The sequence below is a fragment of the Fundulus heteroclitus genome, chromosome 4, assembly GCF_011125445.2.
Source record: "Fundulus heteroclitus isolate FHET01 chromosome 4, MU-UCD_Fhet_4.1, whole genome shotgun sequence".
NCBI classification, from domain to species: domain Eukaryota; kingdom Metazoa; phylum Chordata; class Actinopteri; order Cyprinodontiformes; family Fundulidae; genus Fundulus; species Fundulus heteroclitus.
Window position 1 is genome coordinate 32650342 of NC_046364.1, and position 13737 is coordinate 32664078.

Below are 13737 nucleotides of genomic sequence, written 5' to 3' on the forward strand. Positions count from 1 at the left end.
AATATGTGCACAGTCATATGGCCATGCTCTTGCTGCTTTTTATGTATTTATGTTTGTCCTCTAATAAATGGGTTTGTTTTTCATTTGAATTATAGATTTGAGATGATTTTTGTGGTGAAACTTTTCATGTTACCACTAGCGTGTATGTTTTTGAGAGTCTCGGTATTGACTATCTCTGTGAAGCAATCAGTAATCCTTTTATCTGAGTCCAAAATATATCTGTGGATCATGGAAGCCTTGAAAGGCAAAGGAATGCATTCATTCAGAGAAGCACTACCAAAGGACAAGGATAAAAAGTATTTTCAAATTAAAACTGTAATGACATGTAAAAGAGACCTTTTTATTGTAACAAAAAGCAGAAGAAAAACAAACAATAAAAGACAAGGAGGACTTTTTCAAAGATTTGTCAAAACATTTATTTGATTTGGGTGAAAGTAAGTAGTTTTTTTTAACTTGGTTTGTATTTCACATTGCCACGTGCGCGGAACCAATCGTGATTCAAATCCACCCTCATTAGTTGAAGGCATCTTGCACTTTGATCTGTAGGTGGTGCTACATTGCTCGAGGCAGAGACATCAAAGTTCACCTGGCTTTTCCTTTGACTGCACTCCACCTGCCTGTTAAGTCTGGAAAAAAAAAAAAACAAGCCGCTCCGAGGATTTTTCCACAGTTCTGGTGACTCGGTTGTAAACCCAACATCAATAAAGATGCAAAAACAACAGTTGGATGTCGTTTGCATGGTTCTGACAGATGATGGAGACTGAGGAATGGCATCTGTATGTGCTGACCTCTGTTCCCTCTGTCTTTGCCAAACAGTCCGAGCGAGCGGATATGTGATCACTCATCTGAGAGCAGAGAAAATGTGGACCCTGTCACGTCCAAAAAAAAAGGCTTGCTAAAAGCCACGAACCGAGGGCACCATGAGCTTCCTGTACTCAGCCAGTTCCGGCAGCGACAAACAAAAAGAGACACTCGATGGGATGATTGGTTTAATGCACCATACTGAGGTGCAAATACAGGAGGAAATGGTTGTGAAGAGCACAATGTGCCGTCCGTAATTTCATGACCGGGCCCATCCTGCTTGACATGACTATGGCTGCTTAGAGAGTTATTTTGTGTTTACGTAACCAAAACAGGTACTTGGCTCCTTGTAGTTGGAATACCTGAGGAGAGATGTCCATAATCTGACTCAAACCCCTGATATTCCTACTTGTACTGCTGTAACATGGGCAGCAAAGAATATGCTCGGTAAGCTGTAATAGGAGTGGACATGACTGCGACAATATAAGCCTTAATAACTACTGTGTCGAGAGCTGCTGCAGCACAGGAGTCACTCTGTTGACTTGTCAGACTGAAATAGTGGCTGCTCTGCATCTGGAGGGAAAGGAAGATGGGGCAGAAGAAGGAGAGAAAGATGGTGTGAGCAGCTTCCTCTGAGTCACTGTTCTGTTTGCTGCCAGGGAGTTTTTCCACATAACCTTTGATAGAAAAAAGCTCATTCAAAATGGGTTGATATTAGCCATTTATATTTTCTGCGTACAATTTTGATCATCCTTTTGATAATTATTTTGCTCTGTGACATACCTGAAAGCAAATCAGCCTTTTGCTGTTTTTGTTGTCGCCACTGGGGAAGCGTTTTTAAATCAGAAATGCACTAAGCATGAGCAAGGAACAATGATTTACAGGCCAAATGTTTGCCTTTGACACTTTTTATATGCACAAATTCACCTGCATGTTTTTTTATTTATTAATTTTTACCCAGTTTCACATTTTTTTTATCGGGGTGTGTTAGTTCCAATAACTGTACAATATTTTTCTTATGATGTGAATTTGCTGTTATTGTACAGCTTTTTATTCTGATCTTGTGTTTTTTTATGTATAATTTTACTTTTGTGTGAGTTTGCATGCTTCTATTTGCCTTTCACTTTTCTGCTGCTACAGCCAGATTTCCCAATTGAGGAACAATAGACTATTCTATTCTATTCTATTCAATTCTATTCCATTAATCTGTTGTTAGCTGCTATACCAAATACAATAATTTAATATTAGCTGAATCACTGAATGTCCTACACTTAGCTTCTGAACTAACTCTTTTTTCAGAAAAGGAACAGTTTGTGCAGTGCCTTTCAAACATATTTAAACATTTTAATTTGTTTTATACTACCACAACAAACCTCAATGTTTATCACTGAGAGTATATGTGACAGACAAACACATAGTATTACATAACTATGGCTGTATATGAAAAGGATAAATAGTTTTTGCAATTTTCACTAATAAAACCTTTATGTGATAGATGAGGTATAGCATGTTAAGTAGAAGGAAAATGACACACAGTAAACCAAGGTTCTGGAAACTGTGGAGCACATCTTTATTTAAAACCCTTTACTCTGACAATCCTCAATAACACCCTTTGTAGAATTTTTCCCAGAGGTCACCAATTTATTAACTAGAGTTTACCTGTGTGTAATTCAATCTCAGTACAAAACGGTCTCAGGGGTTTGTCAGAGAACATTATGGAACAAAAATCGTCACAGAGATCAAGAAACACAACAGGACGATAAGGCATAATGTTCTGGAGAAGTTTAAAGCAGAACGAGGTTAAGAAACAAATGTCCTGAGCTTTGAATGCCTCACCCCAATGTGATAGAAATTGAAAGAACAGCTATTAGTTGTGGTCTTCAAAATGTGAATTGTACCCCAACTGTTGTTGAACTTCAAGTCCAGAAAGACACCTAAACTTACTGACTAGATAAGAAGAGCAACGTCCACAGGTCCTGTGGGAGAATGAATCTTTCAGTAGTCATGCACTCATCAAATCGGACTTTTAGAGATGATTGGCTAGAAGAAAGCTCTTGTTGAAAAAAAAAATCTGTCTGCCACAAGCCATGTAGGGGACACAGCTATCGTGTGGAAGAAGACACCCTGCTCAGATAAAAGTGAAAACGAGCTTTTGACCTGCATGCTAAATACTGCGTTTGAAGGAAAAATCCACGTTACCCTGAACACACCATGCCCACGGCGGAACACGTTGGCAGAAACACAATAATGTGTCTTCAGCATTGACAGGGAAGTTGGTGATCAGTGATGGAAAGAGGGATGAAGTTGGATACAGGGCAAACAGGCTTGAGGCTGCACAAGACATGGCATTGGGATGGAGGTTTATCTTTCAACAGGACGACAAAGCTAAACACAACCAACGCTACGCTGGAATATTTTTAAATCAAACCATGTGTGTTTGTCTCTCTCAGAAAGGCTCAATCAAAGTCCGTACCTAAAGTGCTCTATGCAATACGACTGAGGTTCAGCCGTTTGGCAAAGAATAATGAGGATGTATTTCAGTCTGCTTAAAGTCGGTGGCGTCATAAAACTTGCAAAGGATGGTTCTGGATAGAAATGCAAAACATAATTGCCAATGCACCAGTGAAGTTCGCTCAGGTTCTTGGTTGTATGGTTACAAAATGTGCATTGGGGCATGGATGCTTTTGCAAGGCACTGTAGATTATTTTTGCAAAAGAATAAAACCAGGGTCAGAAAACAACCTCTAAGAAATAGTGGATGTCTAAAGGAGCAATTGTCTGGTTGTTTGTAAAAAAAAAAAAAAAAAAAAAAATACATAAGCAAAAAAAAAAGCAATAGCTCAAGCTGTGACATCATACTTTAAACTCATCCTGTCGCCCCTGTGGTGCATCTCAGCCGCAACCTCCCTGTCTCTCCTCTCCAAACTTGCATCCAGACGGAAGCGATGGAAGATGCATACGTTCAGCTGCGTCAGTTTATAGTTTCAAAAGAATAACAGCTCAAAGCAGTTTGTGTGTGCGACTGCTTTTCTATAAACAGCCGAAGCGTAAAAAAAGACACTTTTGAGGCACATCCTAAAAAGAAAACAGAAAAAAAAAGCCCAGCAGAAAACACAGCTCGGCCTGGCCTCTTCAACCTGTTTCTGTGCTCCCAGGGTGCCGTTAGGCTACCATTTGAATTATACTGTCTTGTTTACTGTTTTCTGCACATGAGAGAACAAAAACAGCTCAAAGCAAAAAAAGAAGGTCTGTGTATAATAAGAGTGGAGCGGTGCAGGCCCCGCTAGTGTCACGTCGGCGCCCTGGTAGCGCAAAGATAATGCTGGCTACAGAGGGGGGGGGGATCAGTGTGGAAATGAGGTCTGTGCTTTGGGTCTGCTGCTCCTGTACTACAAGAGAGGATCACAAAGCTTTCCTTTCTATTTTAAAAAGCACACTACTAAAAATACTAAAATCAAGTCTGTAATGAGGATTAAATGACCCATTGAACAGTTTTCTTTTTAGGGGTAAGTTGTCTTGGGTGTTGCGAATATGGCTTTAGAGAAACTCTTGTGTTTAAGGGCGATCAATAATTTCTGCACGTTTCAACTCTTTTTAAAACAACATGACACACGTTTGTGCATATTTAAACGTTTAAACTGTCTTATGAATTATTTCGACACCTAATAACGGGTGCCGCTGTTATTCAAACGGAAGATGGACAGAATATTTTAGAGACATTTCTAAATCACAGCTAAAGACAGATTATCTGCACAAATGAAACCTGACAAGAGGTGATGCTTGTGAAGCCACTCGTTTCTGTCAAAATATTCATCGTTTCAGTGAGAGGCAGTTTACATTAAAATGAAAGTCTTTCATTCGGTTGTAAAAGTGAATGCTAGACAAGAACCACTGTTAGCAATGTTTGTTTTTTTATCTACATTAATGTGTATCTGTACGAGCATCGATCCAAATGAGAAAATACCAGAGAGATCCTAAACTGAATCTTTAAAAGCAGTATTCTGTATGTTCTCATTTCAAAGCGTCCTGGGTTTGTGACTTTCGACAGAGCTCACCTTAAATGCACTTTTGCTCTCGTTGGTTTTCCTCAGAAAAGTAACTCATTTCACTAAAGGTTGGTGGAAAATTGTATTCAGTGTATTTAGAGCAAACATTTTGTTCACCTTTGGCTTTAATTCCAGCTGCATGACCTGCTGTTTTACGCGGATGGCCATTTCTTTGTACATTTCTTCCCATTTCCAGATTATATATTGATCCAAGTTACATTTTAAGTTATGGGTATTGTTTCATAACCCGGTCTTCACTGAGGTGTTCAATAATAAACCTCTAAGGCCTTCATGGACCAGCTGTATTTATAGTCAGATTCAATTACACACAAGTGGACACTATTTGCTAATTAGGCGACTTCAAAAGAGCGTACAAGATTCTACTAAGGAATATAAGAGTGGAGGGAGCCTGGAAACAAATGCATGTCCCAGTTGTCAGGTTTCTATTTGTGAAACATTTGCAAACCTTGTCATCTGATTTCAGCCGAACTGTGTTGGCCCATCCAATATAATCCCAACTACATACATTTAGCTTTGCTGTTGTGCACTGTTTTCTTTTAAACTGGTGTGTTATCAATAGAAATGTTCAGCAGACATAAAAAAAACAAAACAATTTGCTGTTGTCCACTATTGCGTCTCCATCTGTTTTCATAAATTTTTAGGACAAAAACTGATTGTTGGTACAATTTATTTTACCTGCAAAGTGGGAGGAAATGACATTTTCTTTCCTGAAGTTCAGGCATCTATCGCTCCTATATTTGTTCTCTCCAATTCTCAGGTCTTCCTTCACCTTCTCTCCTTTCATCTGTGCATCCTGTCCACTCCTGCACTTAGTTGAGAATTTCCACATATGCCCCCCCCACCCCACCCCCAGGAGCAGATGGCAAACCACAGGTGAACCCTACACCTCCATGTGCGCTGGCATCCATCGCGTACAGTTACATTTATGTCGCCGCTGGGCTTACTAATTGGATGTGGAAGCTCTAGATGACCTCTTTGTGGCCTTGAAGCAGGACTCGTGTCCTTTGGTTTGTTAGGAGTGATTTTGTGAGTGCAGGAGTGCGAGTTCCCTCTGCGTCGCCCAGTTTTTGAGAACCCATTCAACATTTCTGCGCAGCAATTTAGCTTGTCACATTTTGGACGATTAGGGATTCATGAAAGAAATGAAATCAAATGGATTGTGAACCAAGCACAGGGACTTAATTATGTATAGTGATTAATTCCTTTGGAAAATAATGAAAGCGTTGCACTAACTCTTGGAGACATTTAGGCAGCAAATTAAATATATAGTGGAGCACTTGTACATTTTAAATGCAATATGTAAAAATTCTGACAGGAAAAATACAGTTTGAAGACTCATATTTGTAGAAATTAACAGACGTTGAACCTCTCTCTCTCTACATACATATATATATATATATATATATATATATATATATATACATACATGCATACATACATACATACATTGCTCACATCTGCCCAACAACGGCAGAGCCGAACACGAGTGTGTGCGAGCTGCAGCAGCTTGGCGACGGTGGAAACTTGCTGAGAGGGTGGCAGATGTGACAGGACTGCTAAGTTTTGAAAATGGAAGAAAGAACCCCTGTATGGTCAAGTCGATAATGTGTCACAAATAAGGGCAGCTCAGAGGACAGAAGTGGATGATAGACAAATCCACATCAGCCGAATTTAGTCTGTTAATCACCCCCAGCATCTTGTTGGATGTGTTACTGCTCTCCACATCCATCTCACTGCCTTTTACTGAGCTGCGACTTTAGCAAAAGGCAAACAGCACTGCACCGGGAGTCCTTTTTGTGCTTTTTAGAAAGTCAGATTTCAGGTCAGCATATGGCGGCTCTCTCTTGAATAATTCCATTTGTTCTACTTTGAGGAATACCTCTGTTATTTATTTATTTTTGTTTTTTTTTCCTTTGGCAATGCAGCCCTGTCTGTTCTTGGTATACTGTCGGGGAATGTCAGAAAAAAATGCATTTACACCCAAGATCTGGGTTGGGGTGTTTGTTGGGGTTTATGAAATGTTTTTAACGTTTGAATAAGGAAAATGTCTTATTTGTATTGCATAGCACACCAGAGAAAACCACCTAAAGTATTTTTTTTATTCAAGTTCAGTAGAATATTACATTATAATAATAAAAAAAAAACATTTTGATTACAGTTTGGAAACGTTCCCTATTAGGAAAAAAACAAGAAATGAACAAGGTGAACATTATACATAGCAGAAGAAACACACAAACATATTAATAATATTTCAGTTCCTTGCGGTTGCTTGATTTCCTGGCCAAACCACAAATCCTCCCTCATCATAGCAGTGGTTGAACAAAATCCCTACCAGCCTCCAGTAACACATTATTTGTACCTTACACAGTTCAGTGATTCTGTGTGTGTGTGTGTGTGTGTGGATGGGTGTGTATCGGTGGCTTTTGCTTTGTCCACAGTGACACTGACATACAGAAATCTTTGCCTATTAATTAGAAAATCCTACCAGGCAAACATTTTGGGATGTATGTAAACAAACCTTTAAGTTTCCATAATGAACAAGGTTGAAGCTTTAAGCTGCACCCATCAGGCTTTTACTGGCAGATACCAGATTTTCTTTTTTTCTCTGACCTCTAATCTGCTGATTTGGATTTTCTTTCTGAAGACTGTGACAAAAACAAACTAATTTGTGTTAGCTTGAACATTTAGAAAAAAAAGAGTTTAAAGCAATTACAAGATTATATACCAATACCTTTATATACCAATATAATTTTTTCTCGCCAATTAGTTACGTTTTTATTACACTCAAAATATCGTTGATCAAAGTCCATGTTGTTAGATGTTAGATTTATGGGACAAAAAGTTTTTTTTTTCTTCCAGTTTTCAGTCATTTATTAAACAGATGTTAAAAAATGTGTTTCTGCATTCTGACCAACTGATCAAGGGTTAGAGCTTAATGACTGGTACATCATTTATAAGGAATATTGCAATATAATATAGGCAGTGTACACAAATCCAATAACATTAATATTGTCAGTTCTGCTAAGCTGCACTATTCCTTTTCTTAAATCAAAGCTCAAAACGTTTCCTTAAACTTTCCTGTCTTGTTAACTATTGACTCTCACCCCCTGTAAACTTAATATAGTTTCTAACTGTGGGACTTTGAGTTGTTATTAGTAAGTTGGAGACATTGGGTCAGTTCACTCCTTTGCCATTATGTACCCATATTTTGTCTGCTCCCACTTCCACAGAACAATCTATTTAGTACAAATGTACCCAAACAATTACCTATAAGTTTATTTTTTATTTTCTGAAAATATAAGTATTTTCAGAAATCATGGACAAAATATTTATAAATGCTCAGATTTCATGTAGTGCAATCCTTTTTTAATTCCGGCAAACTATGTATTACACTCCATTTATATTTATTTTTGGTTTCACTCCAGTTTTGTATAAAATGTGACAGAGTAGATTTTTGAACAACTTAAAATAACAATAGGAGAAACCTCCAGCTGGCAGGTATTATTTATTAGAGTCTTCTAACCACAATTTGCTGACAGCTCACTATAAAATAAATAAAGCTAATTACTTTGCATGGTTGGCTTTGAAAACAGCCTGAAAAGAACCTCGCTGGTGCGTATGAATCGATGCATGATCGGTACAAAATGCCCTGTGGCAGAAAGCTCCGTTTTGCACCCAAAATAGCGAATGCAAAACACTGCAAATGCTCTAATTGATAAAGGCTGAAACTGACAACTGCGCATTAAGGAAGCAATCAGAAGTTAATAATAGTTAGAGATTGGTTAGAATCATTAGTAGTTAGAATTAATTGGTTAGAGAAAGTAGAAATCATTCACTCTGATTCAGATACGTTTGTTGTTGGTGGATAAGTTGATTCCTAAGCAACTAGAACTTTATGTGGAGGAATGGGATCTAAATGAGCCCAGTATAAATGAAACAATAAATTTCTTTCTGCTTCTTTTCTTTTTGCAGGAAAATCCACCTACGATGCCTCCGGCTCCCCACCTTTACCGAGGAGCTCTGCGTTCACGGGTGCTCCTGTTCAACCAATGGCTGAGCTGTCAGCGACAGGGGAGGTGCCTTTCCGGGCGGTCCATTCGGACAGCGACTCAGACACCGAGAGCGAAGGATTATCGGGACAGCCTGCTTTTTCCTCCATCCTAACTGTGATGGCAGGAACTGTCAAACATCCAGTGAGCCTTGATCAAAGTAGAACCTTGCCAACTATCAGCGAGGATGATACTCTCACCACCCAATGGCCTTCACACAGTTTCAGCCAAGGCTCAGACGTGTCCTCCTCCTCGGCACCGGTGGGAGACGGCTTCAGAGCACGCTCAGGTCGGGTTTTTAGCGGTTCTAAGAAATATCCCACATACTGTGCCTCCAAGCCATCACGTGTCATTTATAAAGGGAAAGAAGGACCCCTCATCATTTCAGTTTTTATCACTGGCATCAATGTCAACTTCAGCACCGCCCACCATCATCCTTGTTATCTTTATTTTTCCAGTCATCTTCTGCTGAGCAGTTAAACAAAGCTGTTTCGTATCAGGGTCAGGGGAGTGCGTCCAACCCTGCCTCTCAGATAGAGGCATCGACATTATTACCTGCTCAGCCTCCGGGGTTGGACAGACACTCTGAAGGCCCGCAAAATCCACCTCTCATAGAGTTTGTGACCTACATGTTTTTTTTTACAAAGGACATGCAAAATGCCAGAAGCGAGCTGTAAAAAAAAACTTTTCAAGTCTACTTAGCAGAAGAAAACATCTATAAAATGGCAAAACTCTTAAGGAATGTTTTTCCTGGGCGGGCAAAGAGCCCTTTTGTTTTGCATTCCTGCTCCAAACAATGGTTTGAATCGTTAAGTTAATTTATATGGACTCACTCAAAATCAGAACGTAAGCTTGCACTTTGTATCCGCTGATAATCTTAAAAGCAGCTCTCCAATTTCATCCAATCAAAGGAGCCCCACTGTTAAGAGGCAGGGGGGGGGGCGTCACATAATACCACATCTGCACTACTTTCTCCCCGCGCTAAAGGCTATTCGCTTTCTAGTCATGTCAGACAGCAGATGTTACACCGAAAATAGCATATATCAAAGACGAAGACAAGTCCACGGCGGATGGTCACGCTTTAGCCCGTAGAAGCAGCAAGGGCGCGTCACTTATCTTTTTCACATTTTCGTAATGCGGCTGTAACACCCGCAGCAAGCTTCGCGACCAGCAAATTGTCTTTTACACTTCCCAGCTGTGTTTTACACTTCTTCATCAGATCAAATGCCTCCCTCTCAAACCACGGCAAGGTAAGGCAGAACATACCAGCTCTGCTGCAGCTTCTTCCTCCTCGGAGGATGCTGCGTCTAACCCCGGTGATTTACTGATGGCAGCGAGTCCAAAGCAGTCCCAGACTTCCTGCTATCAATATAAATTACAACCAGGGAGAGAGATAGCGGGTGCTGAGCTGGGATCTGCTTACACGCCATCTCACCTGAATAACTCACTTTCACTTACGCAGCTGAGACCTGAGCCCGCCAACGCTTCCGCCCAGCCAGCCTTGTCCACATCAAAGCGAAGGTGCACCCAGAGATGTTGAGGCATTTGTAACACTAACAGGCACTTTCAAGGCTGCAGCCCACACAGGCTGGAGAGCTCCAAAACGAATATTTAGCCCAGATAGTGGGGCAAAATCTCCTTTAGAGTAGATTGGATGCAAAGAAAATGATCTATATAACTGAACTTCAAATTACTCACTTATTTTTAAGTAACAACTTAAAAAAATATAATAATCTGAATAGAACTGACTCAGGGCTACGTGTGAGTAGAAGTCCTCAGAAGGAGCTCCTAAAACAAAGTCATTGTTTTGCCTCCCACGCAAAGTTCACATACCTGCTAAAACCTCTGCTTCCGAACGATCTGAGGAAGAAGAAGCTGATTTTCAAACAAGTTGAGGGAACCTCGAAATGTCAGGCATGTCACATGTAAACCCGCCTTCAAAAGATTTCCACCCAAATACCAAGATTCGCTATGTTCCTCCAACTTTTTTCAATCAAAACAAAGAGTCTACCCTGATCAGAGGTTCAGCGTTGTACAAGACAGGGACATTCACAGCCTACCACTCATCTTTCATGACTTCAAAAGACTCCTTTGTTTTTAATAAAGGCGCTAGCAAAACGTCTTTTGCTAAATTTCACTGTCCTGAAACTTTTGATGGTGTGTTAAAACCTGTTAGAAGCCCTTCTATCAAACTCTATGCCAGTTCCTCTCCTTCCTCCACGGCAGACGCCCTGCTGACACAAACACCAAGTGCCTCTGCTGTGAGATCAATCACGAGCGTGAGCAGAGATGAATCAAATTCAATTTTGGGCCAGTAAAAAAAAACATTGCCTCGCCGCCTCCCTCTGCAGTGACCACCTCTTTTAGAGATGGACAGAACAGCGTGGAGACATCAAGTGCTATTTTCAGCGTTGGCACAAAAAATAATGGCTCTTTACACAAAGTGGAAAGCCACCAAGCCTATTCTGGTTCAAAGCAGTGCTTTTAAATCAGGAAGTGCATCTAGCAGCTTTGACAGTGTGAAATCTAATTTAGCGGCAGATGGCTCATCATACGAACATCAGAAATTGGAAGACAGACAAGAGCATAATGTGCATTTATTGAATTCGGATGATTCAACAGCTGTCACCAGTGGTCTATTTCCAAAGTATCTAACCTTTGGAGAGTTTCCATTCTCACTCTTTGTTAAAAGGGACTTCAAACTATAAGGAGCAAAGTCCTGATTTGCCTCCAGAAGTCACAGATGTGTTTCTACCCATCTCTTATTTAACTCCTGACTCTGAAATATCCTCCCAAGCTCGCCCTCTTGCATCGAGGTATAATAGCATGCAAGCCTCCCTTCTTGCTGATCATCCTGCATTTGACTCACCTGTCACACTTTCAGCATCGTAGTCAATAGTTTGCCACCACCTTTAGTTGTCCTCATCATACTTGAAACCAATCTCTTTAGTATTATATTCAACCGACACATTATCAACACAGCCAATCTATTACCCATATAAAGCATCATTCCTATAGTTTTCACCAGCTTTGACCTTAACATTAGATTCTGATCACTCACAAGTGACTGAGGCATTTGTTCTTGCAGAGCCAGAGATGGACGATCTCACAGCTGGAACGTCTAAATCAGTTGTGTCCCCTTTCTCGAAAGAAACAGAGGCTAGTCAAAGCTCTTCTCATTCAGACAGGATAATCCTTTCTGCTGGGCCCATCGAGAACACATCTCAGGTATCGCTGCTGACCCCGCAACACGACACCACTACGGCCTCCGTGAAGCTCACCACGACAACTGTATCGTCAACTACAAAACCTCCCACCACCACCACCACTAGCACGCCTTCTGTAAAAGCAACGACGCCCCCGACCACCACGACCACTCCGCAGCCCCAGCCTGTTACGAGAAGAACCACAACAACCATCAGGACTTACACCAGCAGGAGAACGTTCACGTCATCCAACCAAAGACCAAGCTCCCCGAGGGACGTCACGTCCGTCTTCGTTTCGCCTTTCACCACGACCACAGAGGCTCCGCAGCCGCAGTGCAACATCACTGAGAGGTTATGGGTGAAAACAGGTAAACCGTGGAGAGGAAGAATACTCTTTTCTGCCGTGCTTTGTTTACTATCTGTCTTTTTTTTTGTCTGTTTCAGTTGTTTCAATCTACGTAAGACGGAACAGGTTGGATAGTATTCAGAGACAGAACCTGCGAAGGGGACTGAGTCAAGGCCTCAGAAAAGCGTTGAATGACACATCAGCCCAAGCACAGGTCAGACTGCCTATCCTACAGTATAGTATGCACCGTAACAATGTGTGTGCACTTTTGTGTGTGTGAAAAAGTGTTTACAAAGAGATAACAGCATTAAATAAACTGAATTTCTATAAACGGTCCACAACACGTGGTCAAAAACTTTAGCCGTAATCTGTAACACACAAATATCACAGGAACACGGCACATGTAAATTCAGTGGCAGACGTCCAAGCATGGATAAGTGAGGACAGAACAAGTGGCGAATCTAAACATGAAACACTACGGCCCTGTTTGCACAAAGTTTTCTGGTGAAAACGGAACAGTTTGGTTGCGATTGGATTGTTTATTTACACATCAGCGGCAAATGTTTTCCCAGTCTCTGTTGTCGTGCAAACAGGAGATGCCTGGCTCATGCGCAGTGTGACAAAACTCAGTAGAAATCAATGCACACAGGCCCAACATTGTGGCTGCCAACAATTTCTAAAATCGCAGACAAAGAAAAACATATGGTGGATAGCTGCATTGGCATCTGCATATAACCACAGCTGGGCACACCTGTGACTCAAAGTGACCTCATGGTGTTCACACCGAATGTGTTTCCGGCGACTGGAGCAACTGATTTACATGTTATGCCTCCGTACAGGTGCAACAGAGGAGCCATGCAACAGAAAATGTCTGGCAACATGAATTAGGCTAAAAGATTTCAAAAAGCAACATATCAAGCCACAATCTAAACAACTTCAACAACAGATGAGAAACTAAGTCATTGATATTAGTCTCAAACACATTTTTAAGGCTTCAAAGAACACCAGCCGACAGTCAGTGTGGTGCTAGTGTGATGGTCTGGGCTTGTTCTTCTGCTTCATAACCTGGATGACGTCCTCTAATTGCTGAAACAATAAAATCAGATTTCTACCAGAAAATCCTCAAGGGGAATGTACATCTATCAGTTTGGGACCTTAGGGAACTCGGCTTATGCAGCAGGACAATGGTCCGAAGCCATTTTTATCACTATGATGGTCAGAGAGCGAAGTCAGAAGTGAAGAATGCATTAAGCTGCAGCTTTATTCCTC

At 40.8% G+C, this 13737-nt stretch overlaps 1 protein-coding gene across 2 annotated transcripts in view; it reads left to right on the forward strand.

Annotated features, from left to right (window-relative positions):
• The window catches only part of kiaa1549lb (KIAA1549-like b), a 90882-nt gene that overhangs the window by 35565 nt on the left and 41580 nt on the right, over positions 1 to 13737 (forward strand). Inside the window, exons 2-4 of one of the 2 annotated variants that reach the window (XM_012855130.3) lie at positions 8840 to 9205; positions 12005 to 12490; positions 12567 to 12682. In XM_012855130.3, the coding sequence (XP_012710584.2) occupies positions 8840 to 9205; positions 12005 to 12490; positions 12567 to 12682 (968 nt within the window). The remainder of the gene's footprint in view (positions 1 to 8839; positions 9206 to 12004; positions 12491 to 12566; positions 12683 to 13737) is intronic. The other variant, XM_036136419.1, reaches the window with a different exon arrangement.